At 42.8% G+C, this 21,693-nt stretch overlaps 1 protein-coding gene and 1 pseudogene across 2 annotated transcripts in view; both read left to right on the forward strand.

Annotated features, from left to right (window-relative positions):
- asic4a (acid-sensing (proton-gated) ion channel family member 4a) overlaps positions 1 to 21,693 on the forward strand; it is a 101,244-nt gene that overhangs the window by 72,968 nt on the left and 6,583 nt on the right. For both annotated transcript variants that reach the window (XM_021596998.3, XM_036974276.2), the window contains exons 2-6: positions 15,531 to 15,675; positions 16,092 to 16,219; positions 16,326 to 16,479; positions 17,268 to 17,321; positions 21,047 to 21,200. In XM_021596998.3, the coding sequence (XP_021452673.1) occupies positions 15,531 to 15,675; positions 16,092 to 16,219; positions 16,326 to 16,479; positions 17,268 to 17,321; positions 21,047 to 21,200 (635 nt within the window). The remainder of the gene's footprint in view (positions 1 to 15,530; positions 15,676 to 16,091; positions 16,220 to 16,325; positions 16,480 to 17,267; positions 17,322 to 21,046; positions 21,201 to 21,693) is intronic.
- On the forward strand, positions 10,275 to 11,322 carry LOC149984620 (general transcription factor II-I repeat domain-containing protein 2B-like; annotated as a pseudogene).

The following is a 21,693-nucleotide window of genomic DNA, read 5'->3' on the forward strand; positions in this document are numbered from 1 at the left end:
CCAAACGAGTCCTTCACCTGACATTAGTAGTCTACTCACTTGTGGCAACATTCATACCAGTATGGGGTTGCCATTACAACAAAATATACAGAGTTCACACATATTTACCTTACTAATCCTTTCAGAGAAGTCTGGCACAGAAAACCAAACAGCATTGGTTATATTTGAGTCCAACAGCTTTGGGGTGAGCTTTCTGAGACTTGACCAGTAAGAAGTAGTATATTTTTTCCCAGAATCTTAGCTGCCTTGGGGTGTTATTGACTGACCATAGACTCACCCTTGATGGGAGCATCTTGGGAGCATCACAGGCCTCTTGGAAAATATCCTTGTGTCTCATGACCCAATTTGGCAGCTCAAGAGTCCACATGCCAAACATCTGTGAGAATGGCACCCAGAGCTGCTGATAATAGCCCATCATATATCTGGACCTGGTTGGATTGGACAGCTCTTCCACCACTCTTTGATATGTTGCCCATAGAGTTGGATAGAGGGCATGTCTTTGCATCTTTCGCATTATGGCTAAACCCAGAGGAAGTCCCACCCAGCAGTCTACTTCAAAATGATGAAAGTAATCAATGGCGCTGGCCATGCTAAAACAGGAATCCAATCCCAATATACACCTAGACCTTTCGCCCTATGCACTTGTGGAGATCTGAGAGGATTTGACCAGTGCAATCAATATGGTAATAGCTCCAACTTGTCCTCTGATAGGTTGAAGTTCCACCATATTGCTTATACCAATCAAATCCTCTTAGGGTCTAGGGGTCCATTTGGGATTGGGCCAGGCTTCGTGGAAAGTGCGCCCTCCATCTACCTTTATGGTGTTCACAAAGATCACAGTGGTGGCTAGCACTTGATCCCCACCATCATGCTAACCAAAGAAAGTAATTCAAGTGTGCTTGAGTGTGTGTCTTCCACTAACTTCCACACGTTCTAAGAACAAGTGTGTAGGCCCGAGTTAAGACGCCGCTCGGAGGCACAGACTGCTGACTCACAGACCATGTACCACACCGGTCCCCAGGATCATCAATATTACAAGGTAAACATTGTTTCCTTGTTCGTGTTAAGCCCACCAAAACAAGAGGTTTGGGTAAGCCTGATATGTTGCGCTTATTGCACCACCTTGTGAATAAAGGTAGTGTTGCATGTCTCATTTGGAATATCACAACATGGGCTATGGTGATCTAAAAGTATTCTATGTATAACATATTTCACAACATTTGCAATAGATGTGTAATAATGCTGGGTGAGGTAATTTCCCCAAATGATCACAATCCTTACGTTTTATAATGAATGCGTTCAGTCTAGGTGTAGACTCTAAAAGGACCATTGACTGATGAGCGGGAAAAAACACGTTCTAAACCCACGAACACCATATATTTTATTCTGATGAGTTATGAGGTGGTAATTTGATAGTTGCCGTTCTTCCAACGTGGAATTGTCAGTCCTTAACAAATATTGTTTCCCCAGACTTCCTTCCCAGAGAAATTAAAACAAACGTGACAGCGTCTCACACCTGATGAACACCAAACAGAACGTTTGCCAGGCAAAATGTGACCGTGGCGGGAGTAGTTTTCTAGCGTTTGCACCGGGGAGGTGGGGAGTCTGGAGGAGAGAGAGGTGGAAGATTGAGAGCTGGGGGAATGAAGGTCTATGTTAACGAGAGAGGTGCCTTAATTAAAACAGAAAAATCTAAACCGCAGCAAGAAAACAAAGTCGACAGTTAGACGAATGCCTCAGGCAGGGCCGTTTCGGCGCACTATGCCCAGGGCCGATTCCTCCTCTCCCCTTCAAGCTCTATCAAATATTACCAAACAGAATCACTGATAAGAACAAAGAGCAAATTGACCCGAAGGGAATAGCCCGGGCACATATTTGATAAACGTGGATTCTATATATTGGTGAGGACCCTTGTGACCTATGATAACATGCAGTCAGCAGTGCTGCTGTACTAATCTTTCCCAGTCCTTTCATCCACTCTATGATCCTGACCATCCAAGTGGGGGAAAAAAGAGCCAGAGATTGTAGCTATAATGCCGTGGGCAAGAAAAGGCACACAAGTCAACTGTCACAAACGGTTAGTGTCGTTTAGACACATGATGCATAATCCAGTAAACAAATGTGCTAATTTAAATACAGATCTGAAAGAATGATATGACTACAGAAGTACGTAGAAATGAAGCGCATACCGCATCAAATGCTTCCCGATGATACATTTATAGAAGCCTTTGGGTGTTTTTAAAAGTGGGAAGATTTAATCATTTGATTTATAGAGGAGATCAGGGGGCATCGTTTCTGTGCCCAATCAGTTGTTTCAGTCCTCCAAGACATTTAACAAAGCTTTACAAGCAAGGGAGGACTCATTTCCATTACCGGCAAAGACTGCTTAGAGAATTGTATGCCTCTGGTGATAGAAATTAATAGATCTCCGTTATATTAGTGGTATCTAATCACATTTCCAAATGGCTCATTTGTGTGCCCGTGTACGCTGTTGGATGTTGGCACACTCTGTCAACACTGTCAAGGTAGATTTACCCCCATCTGTCTGAGCTGCTGCTTGCGTCCCAAAATGACCTCCTGTTCCCTCCATAGTGCACTACTTTTGATCAGAGCATTATGGTGCCATTTGGGACGCAGACTTTGTCAAGTGCTCATGTGCTGCTCCATTAGCCTGTTATAATCCAACATGAGGAGAGGAAGGAGGGCTATACAGCCTGCTAGTTTCTGATGAAGTTGTGGATACCATTTTATTGTCTCCGCCGTGCAGTTTGAAAGAAGTTGCTAACTAGCGCTAGTGCAGTTGCTAACTGAGGTCTATGTGTATCTGCTAACATGCTAGCAGATACCCATAGACTTCCAGTCATTGCTCTAAACGCTAGTTAGCATTGGCTTGCGAAACTAACTCTAAATTTGTTCATTCTGGACAGAGAGACATAAAAATTGTATACACAAGTTTATCTGACTCTGGGGAAGTAAGTAAAGGGCCTAATATTGCTAAAATCCGAAAATAGCCCTTTACCAATATGTGTATTCTAAGGAGTATAGTGCATTTTTTCCCCCTTCATTTCTATTTTTGGGATTGAGTGAGGGAGATAAGAAAAAAACAAAAGTCCCAGAATTTTTGTTGTTGTTGAACAATACAGTAATTGATATTTCAGTACATATAAATATTTGTAATTACCCACCTCCAACCCCCCCCCCCCCCCCCAATATACTGTATATTTACCAGGATATTGATGATTAACCAAACTGTGAAAAGAAAACATAACGAAACATTTGAGAATATAGATGGTTTTTCCTCTTGGTTCTCTTCAACAGTGATTATAGACTCGATAGTTTGATAAAGGATCATCTCACCGCTGTGGCGTCTGTCCTTAAACTACATAATTTACTACAAATATCCAATTCAAATAACGATTTATAATACCGTCATAATCCACTCTGATTTTAAAGTGGTGCAAACAAGTCCTTGATGACAAGTCTTACTTACTGCGGTGAATGCGAGAGGGATAGGCCACCACTCAAGAGATGCTGCCAGTCAGTTGTTTAATGAAGTTAGGAATTGATATACAATAAATGTAATGTGTTTGATAGTGTGCCAAAGTGGTGCCCTAGACGCCGAGTGGAGTGGCTTACCCCTGAGACAGGAGCTAATGGTGCAGAACCTTGCGTGCCTCACATTCCTATCCACACTGTTTAGACTTCATGTTTCGATGTCTCCTCCCTTTTAACCAGTGTCTGGGTGTCTGACCCATGACAAATCTCATATGTTTCATGTTGCCTCTGATAGACTCTAATAGCATACTTTGATTCGGGATTATTTGAGAATTAAGTGATTAAACTGCAGCCACTGCACCTTGAGCAGTGAGGTAGAACCGTCTCCCTTAGTTCCTTAAATTCCTCTGGCACCTAGCTACTGTATGTGCTATTCAGGCGGTTGTGAGACTTCATAGATAGTCCTTACTTAATCCTCCCTGCCTTGCAACTCAACACAAAAGCTACCAACCAGGACACGTCTCCAAACAGGGTTGCAGAATTCCACAAAATTATCCCAAAATTCCCAGGCTACGCAGAAATCCTGGTTGGAGGATTCCAGATTTCCTGCTTATTCCCTCCTGATTCCGTGAATCTTCCGAGCGGGATTTCTGGAAAACCGGGGAAAGTTTTGGGAGGTTACCAGTGTTTTGCAACCCTTATTTGCAATTTAACACGAGAGCAACCAACCAAAAGACAAAATATGTATCCGAGGGTTGTGCAGCTCTCATGTAAGTATTCCATAAATGTATGCCACTGTGTGATCCCTAGCACTTTGCCAGAGGTCTGTAATGAAGCCATTAAACGAGAAAACGTTCCGTCTCACCCTTAAACCTGCGTGAGCTGCCCTTAATGGGACTCAACTGCCAATCAGCCATGCGGCATGTTCCACTACCCTCTGAAATTAATTCCAATCCTCCTCCTCATCCATACACGAAAAGAGGCCGCTGACACACGGCCACATGCTAGGAAATGGATGTCCTCTGGAGAAGCAAGTGATTCTTTTTGGGTTATTTAAAAGGAAAGCGCCCGGGAAGTGTCCGATGACTGTCATAAAGCAAGTGGTGAGCCTCTTAATGTATTTAAAATGGAGAGACAAGGGGAGAAAGAAAGCAATTTAAGGATAAAACAATGCCAAAACACTGTTAATGGCCTGACATTAAGCCCAATTAAGTTGGGTGCTAGAACAGGATAGATTTATGCAAATGAGACGTAGCTAGGCATCTTTCCAAAGCAAAGATACTGCTACGGACTTGGGTTGCATTTTAATGTGGATAATATGTAACTATCCAGCTGTTCATGCGGGTGTTGCCCTATGAATTTGTATCCTTTTTTACTTTCTAACCTCTGTCCCTCAGCAGAGGATGAGAATGTCAAATGAACTAATGACCCGAGATAAGGTTCACTTGTTTATTAAGAATATAGATCATGTCACGTCATGCATAGCACAGCAGCAGCTGCATACTGTAGGTCAGTATTCAGCACCTTCTGGTTTACACGTGCAATGTGTCCCTTACATCGGTTCATATACTTGTCTATGATTGGCTTACAGGGTTGTCTGTTAATAGATTTGGCTAATACCTTGACACCTCCTCCTTGAAGATAATTACCCTTTTCCTGCTTTGTCAACCATACTATGCAATCTGTAATGTCAACATTGAGGTATCACCTCAACTCGAACTTCAAGTCGCTTATAGTAACTTCCAAAATAAGCAAGCCTGTCAGCATGAGACATATTTTCTATTCGTTTAACTGACCTCTCCATACTCTGCGGATCATTCATTGAAATCAACTTGAACTACTGTAACACAATAAACAGTTTTGTACATTGTTTGTTTGTATTGCCTGCTTGTAGCTCCACCATTTTTCAGACTATTATTCAGACTGTTGAACAGTCCCCACTAGCCAACCTCCGCCCTGTACCCTGCCCTGAACCTTAGTCACTGTTACTAGCTGGCTACCACCCGGTACTCTACCCTGCACCCTACCCTCTACCCTGTTAGGCTGCTTTTCCTTATGTACATAAAGTAATTGAACACTGGTCACTCTAATAATGTTTACATACTGTTTTACCCACTTTGTATATATATGCTGTATTCTAGTCATGACATCTCCCATATAACTACTGCTGTACTCACCTTTTCTATATATATACTGTCCATACTGTCTATGCACACCATTACATACAGTACCAGTCAAATGTTTGGAAACACCTACTCATTCCAGGGTTTTTCTTTACTTTTACTATTTTCTACATTGTAGAATAATAGTGAAGACATCAAAACTATGAAATAACACATATGGAATCATGTAGTAACCAAATAATTGTTAACAGGAAAACAACCCTAAGCACACAGCCAAGACAACGCAGGAGTGGCTTCGAGACAAGTCTCTGAATGTTCTTGAGTGGCTCAGCCAGAGCACAAACTTGAACTCGATCGAACATCTCTGGAGAGACCTGAAAATAGCTGTGCAGCGACACCATCCAACCTGACAGAGCATGAGAGGATCTGCAGAGAAGAATGGGAGAAACTCTCCAAATACAAGTGTGCCAAGCTTGTAGCATCAAACCCAAGAAGACTCGAGGCTGTAATCACTACCAAAATGTGGTTCAACAAAGTACTGAGTAAAGGGTCTACTTATGTAAATGTAATATTTAAGTTGATTTGTTTGTTATAAATTAGCAAAAATGTTTTTAAAAAGTTTTTGCTTTGACATTATGGGGTATTGTGTGTAGATTGATAAGGGAAAAAAATATATAATGTATGTGGAAAAAGTTAAGGGGTCTGAATAATTTCCGAAGGCACTGTACACAGGGCAGCAGTCTCTAAGGTGCAGGGCAGAGCACCGGCTAGTAACGTAACAGTGACTAAAGTTCAAGGCAGGGTACTGCATGGAGGCCGGCTAGTGGTGACTATTTAACAGTCTGATGTCCTGAAATAGAAGCTGTTTTTCAGTCTCTCAGTCCCAGCTTTGATGCACATGTACAGTCTTCGCCTTCTAGATGGGTGAACAGGCCGTGGCTCAGGTGGCTGAGGTCCGTAATGATCTTGTTGGCCAATATGTGACACCTGGTGCTGTAGATGTCCTGGAGGCAGTGTGCCCCCGGGGTGAAGCGTTGGGCTGACCGCACCACCGTCTCTTGCGAACCTAGCTCAGGGCTAGCTAGTCTCTGTTCCATTTCTTGGGAGCCCGACACATGCAGTGCTTGAAGATGCCGGCGATTTGTCCTCTTCTCTCCCACAACCTCAGAAGGTAAGAACGTTGGGTCACATTCTCTCTCACTACCAACGCTGGGCCTTTCCATATCTTTCCCCCCTTCCAGCTTGACCAGTACCGGATTCCCCGGTCTCAAAGTGGATAGGTCTCGTACTCCGTGACGTCTGTTAAGAGTAGAATGCGCGTTGTTCTGCTGCCGCATCTCATTGCCCGATAACAGCTCTGTTTTGCCATTTCGGATGTAGGTTATTTTTCCAGTGTAGGTAGTGTTGTGTGGATTTTCCGTCCCATCAGCAGCTCTGCAGGGCTTGCACCTGTAGATGTAGCTGGGGTCGCTCTGTAGCACACGAGAGCCAACAGTGGGTCATATTGCTGTAAGATCTGTTTTGCTGTCTGGACTGCAAGTTCAGCATGTCCATTCCAATGCAGGTTGTGAGGTTGTGCTCCAAGTTTGACTGTTTAATAAACTCTCCAGGCTTCACTGGTATACCAGGGTCCATTATCACCGACTCTTTGGGTCGGAACCTCGAACCTGCCGAATGTCACTTTCAGTTTCGCTATAACCGGCCCTGTTGTTGTGGTAGACAAGACGCCGTATCTCTAAGTAGCGAGAATATTAGTCTGACACTACGAGGTCGTTTTGACCTTTATACTCACACAAGTCTGTGCCTATAGGCTGCCTGGTCGCTCTGGGAGTGGGGGTCGGACTGAGTGTCTCTTTCTGTTGTGTTTTGCGTGTCTCACAACAAAACTTGCATGACAGTACTCTGCTTTTGATATCTCCGATGATAAACCTGGCCACCACACTGAGGTTTTTGCTCTTTCTCTGCATTTAGTCCCTCATGACTAACATGAACAGAATCCAGTAGTCTCAGTGCCTCAGTTATGACTGATAAAGCATCTTTCATCGGATAGTAGTCTAACACGGTTGCTGGTATGCTTTTAGAATGTTCTGGACAGCCTTGACTTATTAGTCTCTGTACAGGGTAGGCTGTCAATCACAGTGTTTCGTCGTGTCCAGTGACATCAGTTGTGCTCTGCTCCCTGCACAGTGGGCTGCGTGATAGTGTCTGCCACTACCAATGTTTTACCAGGTGCATATTCTGCTTGCCCCGAATCGCATCAATCTCAGTAAAAGTCTCTGACATCTTATCGGCACTGCATCTAAGTCTTCGCTGTCTATCAAAGAAATTGGGGGTTTACGGCCTGTTATTAGACTGCATGTGTCAATGCCAACTTTTGGAAATGTTCACATGCCCCAAACTCCAAACAGTATGCAACAGGTTTCCAGCTGTCACCATTGAGCTGTAGCATTGTGTTTAGCATCTCGCTGTGTAATGGTATTTGCCAAAAACCACTTGCTGCGTGGTTTTCATGAGAACACAATGGCACCTGTTAGTTTGGCTAGTGTTTCCTCAGTAGTAGGCATTTTGAATCGCTCTCTTTTCACATTCTCATTAGGTTTCTGCAGACCAATGTGTACTTTACCGTTCGGTTTCATCACTGTCACCATCGGTGCGAACAAGTCTGTGGGTTGTGTCACTTTCTCAATTATGTTGTTTTCACACATTATTTTCTGTATCAACGGCACCTAGGTAGTATGCATTCTCACTCTCGTAATCGTTTGCAACATCCCAGTTGGCTCCCAGTGTCCCTTGTTGTTGCATCTCCTGCACATCGAAACTGCCATTGGGCACCTAGATGCCACCTTGTGCTGAGCTTTACCACATTTTACGCATCTGCTGCTCGTGTGCTCTGACTAGGCATTCTCTCTCCTATTGCCTCTGTCGTGTCTCTTTCTTTACAGAAGTCTGTCATTCCTCCGTGCCGAACGTCGGTGGCACACCTCCTGCACGCTGTGTGTTCCCCGATGTGTTCATTTCTCTGCTCATCGAAGTCACAGTTCTTTGTGAAATTGTAGAGTGCTCCTGATGAACATTTCAGCTTTTCCCCCAGTTGCTGGACTCGCTAGTAGAAGCATGCCTTCTCATGGATGACATTTTTCGTAGCCACTAAATACTCTTCAAACCTAGCTAGCATTTGTATTCCAGTCCTCTTTTTCATTTTCATCAAATGTGAGTGTCTTCAAAATATTTTTGGCCTATGGGGGCATAGAGTATGTGAGTCTGCTCACTTAAATGCCACTGTTTTCTTCACTTAGCTTGGTAGCTATTCTGTAACACGTGAAATTGCTGGCGCCACGTGGGCCAGTCCGCTGGACGCTCAAAGTCAACTTTTTATGGCAGATTAAACTCCGGATTCTATTATTTTGTCCAGCTTCTTCCCATTTTACCGGACTGCTTCTGACAGCATGTCAAACGTCCGGGACCAGGTTCACTTGTTCATTGAGAAAATAGACATGTCACATCATGCATAGCACAGCAGCAGCTGCATAGGTCAGTATTCAGCACCTTCTGGGTGCAATGTGTCCTTTACATCTGTTTATGTACTTGTCTATAATTGGCTAACAGCAGCCAAACTCAACTGGCGGACCGCTGTCTTCGCCCAGACCCAGATACAGGTCAATACGGACTGGACAACATTTCATTTTGTTATATAAAAGTAAATAAATCATTTTTAGACAGCTTTTAAAAATCAACCGGCCTTTCTAACTCACAACCCCGTCTAAATCCAATCGCATGGTTAAATGCTAATACAAAGACGCCAATAACTTCAATCCAAATATCCTCTGCAGAAACTTGGGACAAGCAGGCAGAAAGAAACAGAAAGATTTGACCGCGGTTCAACTGTTAATGTCACAGATGGCGGGAGCTTAGTTACCAGTATCTTTTTTAAATAAATAATCAAATAGTTGACGCTGAAAACTGTATATTCAAAGATGAGTGGACGGAAAAGTATACGTTAACTCTCACCGCAACTAGCACAAAACCAATGTGCCTGGTATGCAGCGAGTCCATAGCCCTCGTGAAAAGTGCATATACCTTAAACGAGATTATGTCCCCAAGAAATTTGGATGAGATGCATCCCCTGAACACGAAGGTGAGAACGAACAAGATCAACTCAAATCCCAATATGAGAGGCCCACCAAAGTCCTTGTCAATTGCGTGACAGCCCAACAACGTGCAATGGAGTGTTCACTGAGGAATATCTTGGGTTTTGGGAGAACCCCCCCCCCCCCCCCCAAAAAAAAAATATCTGATGCTGAGATGGTTAAAGAAGACATGTGTGAAGTCGCTGACACTCTGCTTGAAGGTTAACATAAACATGAGCTCAGGGAAAATATCAAACAGAGCTCACTGTCAGATTCCACAGCAATCTGAAATATTAGCTGAATATTTAGTAACTTCACAACTCGATGAGGCCATTCAGAATTCACCACGCATTTCATTTGCTGTGGATGAATCAACAGAAGACACTGATAATGCCCAGCTTCTGGTGTTTTTCATATTTTACAATGAAACAAGGAAGGAATTCTGTGGGGAGATGTTGGGCTTAACAAATCTAGAAGCACACACACACACACACACGGGGAGAGGATATCCCATGAGGTCATCAAAGGGATGCTGACAAAAAGCAGGAGAGATCTGAAGTCTGTGGTCTCCATTATCACAGATCCAGCCATGGTAGGAAGAGGGAGGGGACTGGTTACACGTTTAAAAGAGGACCACCCTGACCTGACATCATACCACTGCATCATCCATCAATCTGTTCTGTGTGCCAGTCTGAAAGAGAAAGAGTATCCTGAGGTCATGACAATGATAATGAAACTTATCAATTTTTTGGAGAGCAACATCATCCCTACAACACTGCCTGCTATGAGGCTTTCTGACAGAGGCCAATGCCAATTTTGCTGACTTACTACTGCACAACAATGTATGATTTCTCAGCAAAGGCAGGGTTTTGGAACACTTTTGGGCCATTCAGGAAGAAATCAAAGCTTTGTTATCAGAGCAAAAGAGTGACAAGCCAACTCAGTTTTTGGAGTTTTTGGAAGATAAAGAAGAAAATGTGAAAAGTAGAATTTTTGACAGACATTACATCACACCTTAATCAACTGAATGTTAAGCTGCAGGGATGGCACAACACAGTGTGTGATATGATAACAGCAGTCCAGGCTTTCCAGAAGAAATTGGAGCTTTTCAAGAATGATCTCCAGGGAGAACTTGTCCACTTCCCCAATCTTCTGGTGCAACGCAGGGAGACAAAGATGTTCCCAACCATGTTGATTTCATCCAGAAGCTGATGGATAACTTCAAGGATAACTTCAAGGCTCGCTTTGATGACTTCACTGTTGGGAGAGAACTGCTGCTGCTCATTCAGAACCCCTTCTTGGTCACAAATGTGACAAAGTTGTCAGAAGAAGCAAAACAGATCTTCAGATGGGTAGATGTTGACTCACTGCAAATGGAGTTGATTGAGCTGCAAGAAAATGTGTCCTTGAAGGAGCAGACTGGTGACTGTGACCCTGTTACTTTCTGGGGAAAGATGGTGCCTGCAGCTGATGTCCCTGTTCTCAAGAAACTGGCACTACACATCCTGACCATGTTTTGCTCCACATACAGCTGTGAATCAGCTTTCTCCACAGTTAACTTTATTAAAAACAAATAATGCACCAGGCTCACCAATGAACAGTGTCCCAGAGTTGCTCTCACACCATTTGTCCCAAAGTTCAAGGCATTGGCAGGAGACCAAAAGTGTAATTTCTCTCATTGATGCAAGGGCAAGGCCCAGAGTGACTTCTACATTAAGTTTGCACGGCCCACAGAGACATTCAAATTGTTATTTGTGTTAAACTGTCCTTTGTTCTCCAGAAAACATGCGTTTTATTTTATTTACATTTGTTTGTTTTTTATTCAAGGACCATCTGCAATGGTTCACAGTACACTTTTTTTGCATAGACAATTATGCCACGTTTTCAATTATCACTTTTGTTCTTCAGCAAAGTTGACGCAATGATGCACATGTTAACATTCTGAAGAAAAACGTTGTAATTAATTCAAATGTGTCTTGTCTGATTTCATGTTTTTAAGTGTACATTTTATATAACAACATCTTTCCTAAGTCGTAGACGACTGTGTTTGTTCCTACGCTGTACCACAACGCCGATAAAGGACGATATCCACCCGGACCTTTGCCACCTAGGAAATGTGTGTCACTGGACATCTGGCTTACCGGGTTACCTGTTAAATATAACCAATACCTTGACAGAGAACATCGTAGAAGTTTTGTCATGAATGTACCTATCTATTACATTCATTAAAAGTTACCAAGAACACTAGTCCACAGCATGGTTTACCTGAAAGGTGTATAGCTATAGATGCCTTTGAGGGATTCTTCTAGAACTCCCTTAGTGTGATTTGAGGATACTTTGTTCCTCCTTGGAATTGACAAAGTCAGAGCTGTTACTTTGCTAAATTTGGTGCGAGATGAAACGCGGAGAAAATGCACCATCAATCACACAGACTCCTGGAGCGACGAGAGAGAGAGGCTCTAAAGCTGAGAAATGAATCAGTGGAGGCTCTGCCAGCAACGATTTCCAGGCTGAGATGATGGGAAAACTTCCCCTGCTCTCTGGGGACATCATTTGTGAACACCCCGGCATTCTCAAAACAGCCAAACTTTTAGAGCAGAACTCGGGGACTCTCTGTAAGAGAGTATTCTTTCCTTTTTTTTGTTTTCATTTCTAAACTTGAATCCCTCTACCGCTGTAGCCTGCTGGATCAGATTGAGTGCAGCGGTGGAGGCTTAAGTATGTCAATGAAGCAGGCTAAATCAATGACAGGTACAGCTTACCTTCTCTGCTTGCTCTGTGCCAGCCTTCCACAGATTAAACCAATTTACACTAACAGCACATGTCAGTCAAAGAGGGCGGCTTGCACACCATTGTCCTCTTCATACGCTATTGGTTTAGCCACAATTATACTGTAGGCCTTTGAATCATTTGACAACATTGTTTTGTTCCTACATACTAGGCTACATATTCTGTACCCATTTACTGAACGATCACACAGTCGATTTGAAATGTTTATTTTTTTTTTCTGTCAAAGGAACCCTATTGCAGGTGTGTACTATGTTTTAGTAAACATCCCAGTTTGGTAAAACAGTTGAAGTCGGAAGTTTACATACACCTTATCCAAATACATTTAAACTCAGTTTTTCATAATTCCTGACATTTAATCCTAGTAAAAATGTCCTGTCTTAGGTCAGTTAGGATCCCCACTTTATTTTAAGAATGTGAAATGTCAGAATAATAGTAGAGAGAATGATTTATTTCTGATTTTATTTCTTTCATCACATTCCCAGTGGGGAAGACGTTTACATACACGCGATTAGTATTTGGTAGTATTGCCTTTAAATTATTTAACTGGGGTCAAACATTTCGGGTAGCCTTCAACAAGCTTCCCACAATAAGTTGGGTGAATTTTGGCCCATTCCTCCTGACAGAGCTGGTGTAACTGAGTCAGGTTTGTAGGCCTCCTTGCTAGCACATGCTTTTTCAGTTCTGTCCACACATTTTCAATAGGATTGAGGTCAGGGCTTTGTGATGGCCACTCCAATACCTTGACTTTGTTGTCCTTAAGCCATTTTGCCACAACTTTGGAAGTATGCTTGGGGTCATTGTCCATTTGGAAGACCCATTTGCGACCAAGCTTTAACTTTAACTGATGTCTTGAGATGTTGCTTCAATATATCCACATCATTTTCAAGCATCATGATGCCATCTATTTTGTGAAGTGCACCAGTCCTTCCTGTTGTGGGGACAACATGATGCTGCCACCCCAGTGCTTCACGGTTGGGATGGTGTTCTTCGGCTTGCAAGACTCCCCCTTTTTCATCCAAACATAACAATGGTCATAATGGCCAAACAGTTCTATTTTTGTTTCATCAGACCAGAGGACATTTCTCCTAAAAGTACAATCTTTGTCCCCATGTGCAGTTGCAAACTGTAGCCTGGCTTTTTATGGCAGTTTTGGAGCAGTGACTTCTTCCTTGCTGAGAGTCCTTTCAGGTTATGTCGATATATAGGACCCGTATTACTCTGGATTTAGATACTTTTGTACCTATTTCCTCCAGCATCTTCACAAGGTCCTTTGCTGTTGTTCTGGGATTAATTTTCACTTTTTGCACCAAAGAACGTTCATCTCTAGGAGACAGAACACGTCTCGTTCCTGAGCAGTACGACGGCTGCGTGGTCCCATGGTGTTTATACTTGCGTATTATTGTTTGTACAGATGAACGTGGTACCTTTCAGGCATTTGGAAATTGCTCCCAAGGATGAACCAGACTTGTGGAGGTCTACAATTATTTTTCTGAGATTTCTTTAGATTTTCCCATGATGTCAAGCAAAGAGGCACTGCGTTTGGAGGTAGGCCTTGAAATACATCAACAGGTCCACCTACAATTGACTCAAATAATGTCAATTAGCTTATCAGAAGCTTCTGAAGCCATGACATCATTTTCTGGAATTTTCCAAGCTGTTTAAAGGCACAGTCAACTTAGTGTATGTATACTTTTGACACAATGGAATTGTGATACAGTGAATTATAAGTGAAATAATCTGTCTGTTAACAATTGCTGGAAAAATTACTTGTGTCATGCACAAAGTAGATGTCCTAACCGACTTGCCAAAACAATCGTTTGTTAACAAGAAATTTGTGGAGTGGTTGAAAAATTTGCTTTAATGACTTCAACCTAAGTGTATGTAAACTTCCGACTTCAACTGTAAGCGTCTGTATAAGCATTTCGCTGCACCTGCGATAACATCTGCAAATCTGTGTAGGCAACCAAAACAATTTGATTTGGGCTTAAAGGGGCAATCTGGGAATCAAACAACAACAAAACTGGTCTTAATGACTGTTATGGACGGTGTACAACAGCCAGCAGAGCCAGATGACAGTGTACGGGTTTTATAGCTCAACCGTGGCTTTAATTTGTGTGTAACTATCAATGTTGTCTCATTTTTGTCCCTAATTTATCCGTCACACCAGTCATTAAGGCTTAAGGCTTGTGCTTAGGGTTGCAAAATTCTGATAATTCCCAGGATTTCTGGATTTCCTGCTTATTCCGACCTGTTCCGGGAATCTTCCATCTGCGATTTCTGGAAGACCAGGCCATTTTGAGAAAGTTACTGGAATTATGCAACTCTAAGTGGGGTGATATTGAAGTAAAAACAGGCTTGTTTTTACAGAAACATTCTGGATTTGACACTGTTGTAATTTTACTGTCAACCCCGCTGTCTCATCTGCTCATTATGTTTGTCATGTGATTTTCTCATCTTTCATTCTTTCATTTCACAAGGTTCATGGTGTCAAGTCAAAATAATAGACATGTGTCACTTTGGCTTGTACTGTAGTGAGATAAGGCCCATAAACAAAGAAAATTCACTTCCTTAAAAGGCTGCTGTCAAGCTTTCGAATGATATTGTACATCAGTTTCAAATGCTTCTGTTTTTTTAAAAATATTTTCTTATTAACGTAGATTAAAAAGATCTTGGGGGATATCTGTGGAATCCTGAATGGATAATTTTATCGTAGTCATACAGTAAGTATGTCAAATACAGATATATGTTACAAGTTGTGTTTTTGATATGTTTTTATCAGTAAAGATCAAGACTGTTGGTATGTAACTCTCCCCTCAAAACACATCTCCTATGTTTATTACAGACAGAGAATGTGAAACCACGTAGACAATCTTGTTCATTTTCCAGGCCATATCTTCAACTTCATTACGACACCTCACGAGTACGTCTGTCATAGTGGAGATGGATATTGTCATGTTTATTATGACATTTCTGATACGAACATATTCTCCTGTAGGTCTACACCAGATACGGAAAATGTTACACTTTCAACGGGAACAAGTCGACGTCCAGGAAAACCAAGCAAGGTGGAATGGGAAATGGCCTGGAGATTATGTTGGATATTCAACAGGACGAGTATCTCCCCATCTGGAAAGAGACAAGTAAGCCATAAATCTTACGTGATGTTGCGGGCTCCTGTGTCTGTTGTCATAAATCTCTGAATCTTGTTTGTGAGGGGACCCTAGCGATACATTTTTGCAATGGCATCACCATCCTGAATAGTGTTTTTGTAAAATGATTACTGGAAGGGATACATCTGTTGACAGCACTGTTAGTCATATACTACACACACACACACACACACACACACACACACACACACACACACACACACACACACACACACACACACACACACACACACACACACACATTGTCAGTGTCTCATTTTTCTCATGACTGAGATAGGCGTAGTGAAAATTAGCCCTCCCCTAGGATTGATGAATAAAAGGCTGAATGAATCCACTCTGTATGTGTGTCTTTGTACTGCCTGCGCGTGCCTCTTTTATCCCGGAAGATGAGACGTCGTTAGAGGCAGGGATCCGCGTGCAGATCCACAGCCAGGATGAGCCTCCCTACATCCACCAGCTGGGCTTCGGAGTCTCCCCGGGATTCCAGACCTTTGTTTCATGTCAGGAACAAAGGGTAGGCCCCGGCACTGCTTTCTCCCAGATTAGCAACCCCTCAGTACTTTTCCCACTTCTCCTCCCTGTGGCTCAGACACGGCTCTAATCAATCACTCTGTGCTTAGCTGACCTACCTGCCCCAGCCCTGGGGGAACTGCCGCTCCACCAGCGACCAGATGATCCCGGGATACGACACCTACAGCATCAGTGCCTGCCGCCTGCGCTGCGAGACCAGGGAGGTGCTCCGGGAGTGCAACTGCAGGATGGTGCACATGCCAGGTAAGTAGTCTACTGTAAACCGCACTCCCTACATGGCACAGACATCCATCCGACATCTATTCCACGTGGGTTCAACCTGATTTCCTTGAAATGACGTGGAAACAACGTTGATTCAACCAGTGGTTCACTGATATTAGATCATTTTGTCCCTGTTTCAACCATTTCATGTTCACACTGTCAATATGTACGTCTCGGCACGGCTGGAGTCCTATGTGGTATACCAATCTGCTTCTTTTCATTCCTTGATGAAAATCCCCTGTACAGACACACCTGACCTCTCTCCATTGGAAATATGGTGAAAGATTTCCTGTGCATTCCTGCTACCCTGATCATAATGACGACTCTGCTCCTCTGTGCCCCCGACTTTAATGTCCCCAAATCAATCTTCCCTAATGCAAATTGGAAAGGCGACTGTTCTCAAAACATTAACTCAAAGAACATTTTGTCGTCTGCGTTGCCACACATATTTCCCGCGATTAATTGTGCTCCTGATGAATTCCTATCGTTAGTGCCCCCTGCTCTGTGTTTGTCACGGTGAGAAGGTAAATCGTTGATTGGTTTTTAGACTTTCTAAATATGCCTTTGGGGTGGGGCCCCGGTGCTCCATTTCTCGATGCAATCAGAGGCGGACACCCTATCCCTGGAACTCATCTTCCCATGTCTGCGTTCGTAGATGAATGATAAGCTAGTGTTCTGTTCTCAATGAGAGTTTTCCATGTTGGCAGACATACAGGCGGCGACCATTTTGTTTTTGATTGATCAAACTCATTTCATGTTTTGTACTCCAGGAACTGCCGATATCTGCACTCCCAGTAACATCAAGTGTGTTGACAAGGCGCTTGGTAAGAAACATTTTTATTTACTATTATAATAGAGTAAAACGACAGTGAAATCAGTAACTCAGAATGTTGACTCACTTTATAAGGAAATATTGAGTTTCAGTGTATGGGTGGAGATAGCCTGGGTAAAGATTTCAAAATGAAATTGCCTCCATGTTGATATGTCAATTGTAGGAGAAGGAAATGCGCATGCTGTGAGTGACAACGATGTTACCCAACTCCTTACTCGACTTCACGTTGGAGCTTTCACAGTACATTGATATTCCTTCACCAAACCAACTCCATACGGTGCGGCCGACTCCCCACTGTCTGGTTCGGGTTATCTCTGTGCAGAGGTGATTTGTCTCAAAGATACTATGACGGTCATAAAAGAAACGCTTTATTATGTGATGAGAGATATATTAGTACAATTAGGATTTTCAAGCCTAATAAGCCAGACATTTAATTATCATCTTCTTCAAAAAGAATCCAAGCCCATTTAATGGGTGGGTGAGCTAAATGTAGATATATCTTACAAGAACTGTTCATATTTATATCGGTTACATTTTCCACTCAAATAATCAGAATAAATTCAGCCATTGTGAAAGGTAATAACTTAAAACATTATTTATATATTTGTATTATATAGTTGATTTTTTTTTGTGTGCCTCAGTCCAAGAATAGATTATGTGTTGCCCCTGCATACAAATAACCTCATTATAAGAGTTATAAAATTGGAATTACTGTTATCAGGTCATAGACACTGGCCATTTTGTCCAACTGAATTGAAATTTGTCTTGAAAAGAGGGATGATTGAGTAAGCCATGTATTGTGGTCTATGTTTATGTAGTATGTGAGTTTTTTTTTCTGATTGTGCATATATTTGCTTTTATCGCTGTGAATGAGAAATTGTTTATGCATGTACAGTGCATTTGGAAAGTATTCAGGCCCCTTGACTTTTTCCACATTTTCTTACGTTACAGCCTTATTCTAAAAAGGATTAAATTATTATTTTTTCTCATCAATCTACACATAATACCCCATAAGGACAAAGCAAACACAAGGTTTTTTTTTTGTGTGCAAATGTATTAAAAATGAAAAACAGAAATATCTTATTTACATTACTATTCAGACCTTTTGCTATGAGACTCGAAGTTGAGCTCAGGTGTATCCTATTTCCCTTGATCATCATCTGTGGTAAATTCAATTGATTGGACATGATTTGGAAAGGCACGAACCTGTCTATATAGGGTCCTACAGTTGACAGTAAATGTCAGAGCAAAAACCAAGACATGAGGTCGAAGGAATGGTCCGTAGAGCTCCGATACAGGACCTGGAGAAGGGTACCAAAAAAAAGTCCCCAAGAACACAATCGCCATTCTTACATTGAAAATGTTTGGAACCACCAAGACTCTTCCTAGAGCTGGCCGCCCGGCCAAACTAAGCAATCGGGGGAGAAGGGCCTTGGTCAGGGAGGTGACCAAGAACCTGATGGTCACTCTGACAGAGCTCCAGAGTTCCTCTGTGGAGATGGGAGAACCATCCAGAAGGACAATCATCTCTGCAGCACTCCACCAATCAAGCCTTTATGGTAGAGTGGTCAGACGGAAGCCACTCCTCAGTAAAAGGTGCATGACAGCCCGCTTGGAGTTTTCCAAAAGGCACCTAAAAGACTCTCAGACCATGAGAAACAAGATTCTCTGGTCTGATGAAACCAAGATTGAACTATTTGACCTGAATTCCAAGCATCACATATGGAGGAAACCTGGCACCATCCCTACGGTGAAGCATGGTGGTGGCCACATCATGCTGTGGGGATGTTTTTTAGCGGCAGGGACTGGGAGACTAGTCAGGATCGAGGGAAAGATGAACGGAGCAAAGTACAGAGTTTCTCGATGAAAACTTGCTCCAGAGTGCTCAGGAACTCAGACTGTGGTGAAGGTTCACCTTCCAACACGACAACAACCCCTAAGCACACAGCCAAGACAATGCAGGAGTGGCTTCAGGACAAGTCTCTGAATGTCTTTGAGTGGCCCAGCCAGAGCCCAGATTTCAACCCAAGCAGACATCTCTGGAGAGACCTGAAAACAGCTGTGCAGCGACGCTCCCCATCCAACCTGACAGTGGGAACAATTTAATCAATTTTAGAATAACAAAATGTGGAAAAAGTCAATGCACTGTATGTGTTAGTGTGTGCACCCAATGAAATAGCCATGATTTCAGTAAGTATATTAAGCATGTAGTAACATTACCTCTGCCACACTGACCCTCAGCACCAGGCAGTGTGGTGCCAGGAAAACAACCTCTACCTCAATGTCAGTAAGAGCAAGGAGCTGATCGTGTACTACAGGAAACGGAAGTGGGGCGAGCACACCCCCATTCACATCGACAGGGCTGCAGTGGAGCGGGTCAAGCGCTTCAAGTTCCTCTGTGTCCAAATCACTAAGGACTTAAAATGGTCCACATATCACATGCAAACAGTCGTGAAGAAGCCTCTTTCACCTCAGTAGTTTGAAAAGATTTGGCAATGGCCATCAAATACTTTAAAAGTTCTACAGCTGCACCATTGAGAACATCTTGACTGGCTGCATCGCTGCTTGGTATGGCAACGGCACCTTTCTCTCAATCGCATGGCACTACAAGGGGTGGTGCGGACAGGCAGTACATCACTGGGGCTGACCTCGCTGACATCGAGGACCTCTATATCAGGCAGTGTTGAAAGGAAGTTCTGGGAAAATTGTTAAAGACTCCAGCCACCCCAACCATATACTGTTCTCTCTGCTTCCGCACGACAAGCAGTATCCGAACATCAAGTATGACACCAATAGGCTCGTGAACATCTTTCTATCCCCAAGCCATGAGACTGCTAAACAGCTAACAAAATGGCTACACGGACTATCTGCATGGACTCTTTTATTTTTTTGCACTGTCTCTATGCACATTCTACACACTCACACACATATATTCATACTGACTCTACATACGCACACACGCTCACGTTCAAATATCATACACGCTGCTGCTTCTCTGTTTCTCATATATGCTGATGCTAAGTCACCTTACCCCTATACATATCTAATCGTATCACTCCAGTATCCCTGCCCATTGTAAATAGGATATTAGCACTGACCCTGGAACTAACCCTGTAAATAGATGAGTTGCTTTTTTTGTGTACTTCTTTTTTTGGTCTACTTCTTTTTTATTTTATTTTTTCTAGAACTACTGCATCGTTGGGAAAGAGAGAGCGTGAAAGGCATTTCACGGCACCAGTACAGTGCACTTGACAATAAAAACTTAGAAACTAGTAAACATTGAATTTATAAGAAAGGGAAATCCCACCAATTTTCATATTCATTATCTCCAGCACATAGGCACTGGAGATAATAAATATGGGGATAAAACAGTAACAGAATTCCCCTTTAACTTGCTAACTGAAATCCATCAACAGTGGTTATTAGGGAGGCAAAGATGGAACCCAAACACACCAGTATCCTATTTGATGGTGCCCATGCAGGAGAACAAGGGCCTCACTTTGTGCATGGCAGCTGTTCCATCGTCACTGGAGTCTATAGCTCATTTAGGATCACCTGGCTTTAGACCTGCCTTACTGACCCAAGCTATGTCCTAGAGCCAGGCTAACAACACTGCTCTGTGTTCGAGGCTATCTTCCAGACCCAGGCTATAACACTCTGCTCTGTGTTCCAGGCTGTCGCAAACCCAGGATGTATCAATCTGCTCTGTGTTCCCAGCCCTTCTCCAGAAGAGCACTGGGGACACCTGTCCCTGTGAGACACCATGCAACCTGACCCGCTACGGCAAGGAACTCTCCATGGTCAAGATCCCCAGCAAGGGCTCCGCTCGCTACCTGTCCAGGAAGTACGACAAGTCTGAGGAGTATATCAGGTAGATCTAACTTGACGACTTATATGACTATGACCTGGAAAAGATCAGCGCTGGAAAATGGAGACACCCTCAGGGGTTGGCTACACATCATGAGAAAATGTCACCCTATTCATATATAGTGCACTACTTTTTGACCAGAGACCTACGGACCCTGGTCAAAAGTAGTGTACTAGGTTGCGTTTTCAGATGCGGCCTGTGCTTTTCAAGTCCACTGCTCAATGCTGTTAAGATCTTAAAGGCCGCATAATCTGACAGTCATTAACTTGATTACTTTGAATTGCTTTTTAAGGCATGAATGTGCCACCGTGACAATTTATGATGACCATAAAAAAAGGACATGGTACGGTATATGTGTTGACGTCTTATCCGGTTGACGTTGCAGTGCTGTGTTTTGAGTTTAAAAGGAAAGTGCAAGTTGTATTGTTGTCTCTGTAACACTTCACTATTGGTTATAACAAACGTATCATAAACACATGCAGTTATCTTTTATTCA

The sequence above is a fragment of the Oncorhynchus mykiss genome, chromosome 3 (assembly GCF_057628025.1).
Source record: "Oncorhynchus mykiss isolate SJ-2025 chromosome 3, ASM5762802v1, whole genome shotgun sequence".
Taxonomy (NCBI): Eukaryota; Metazoa; Chordata; class Actinopteri; order Salmoniformes; family Salmonidae; genus Oncorhynchus; species Oncorhynchus mykiss.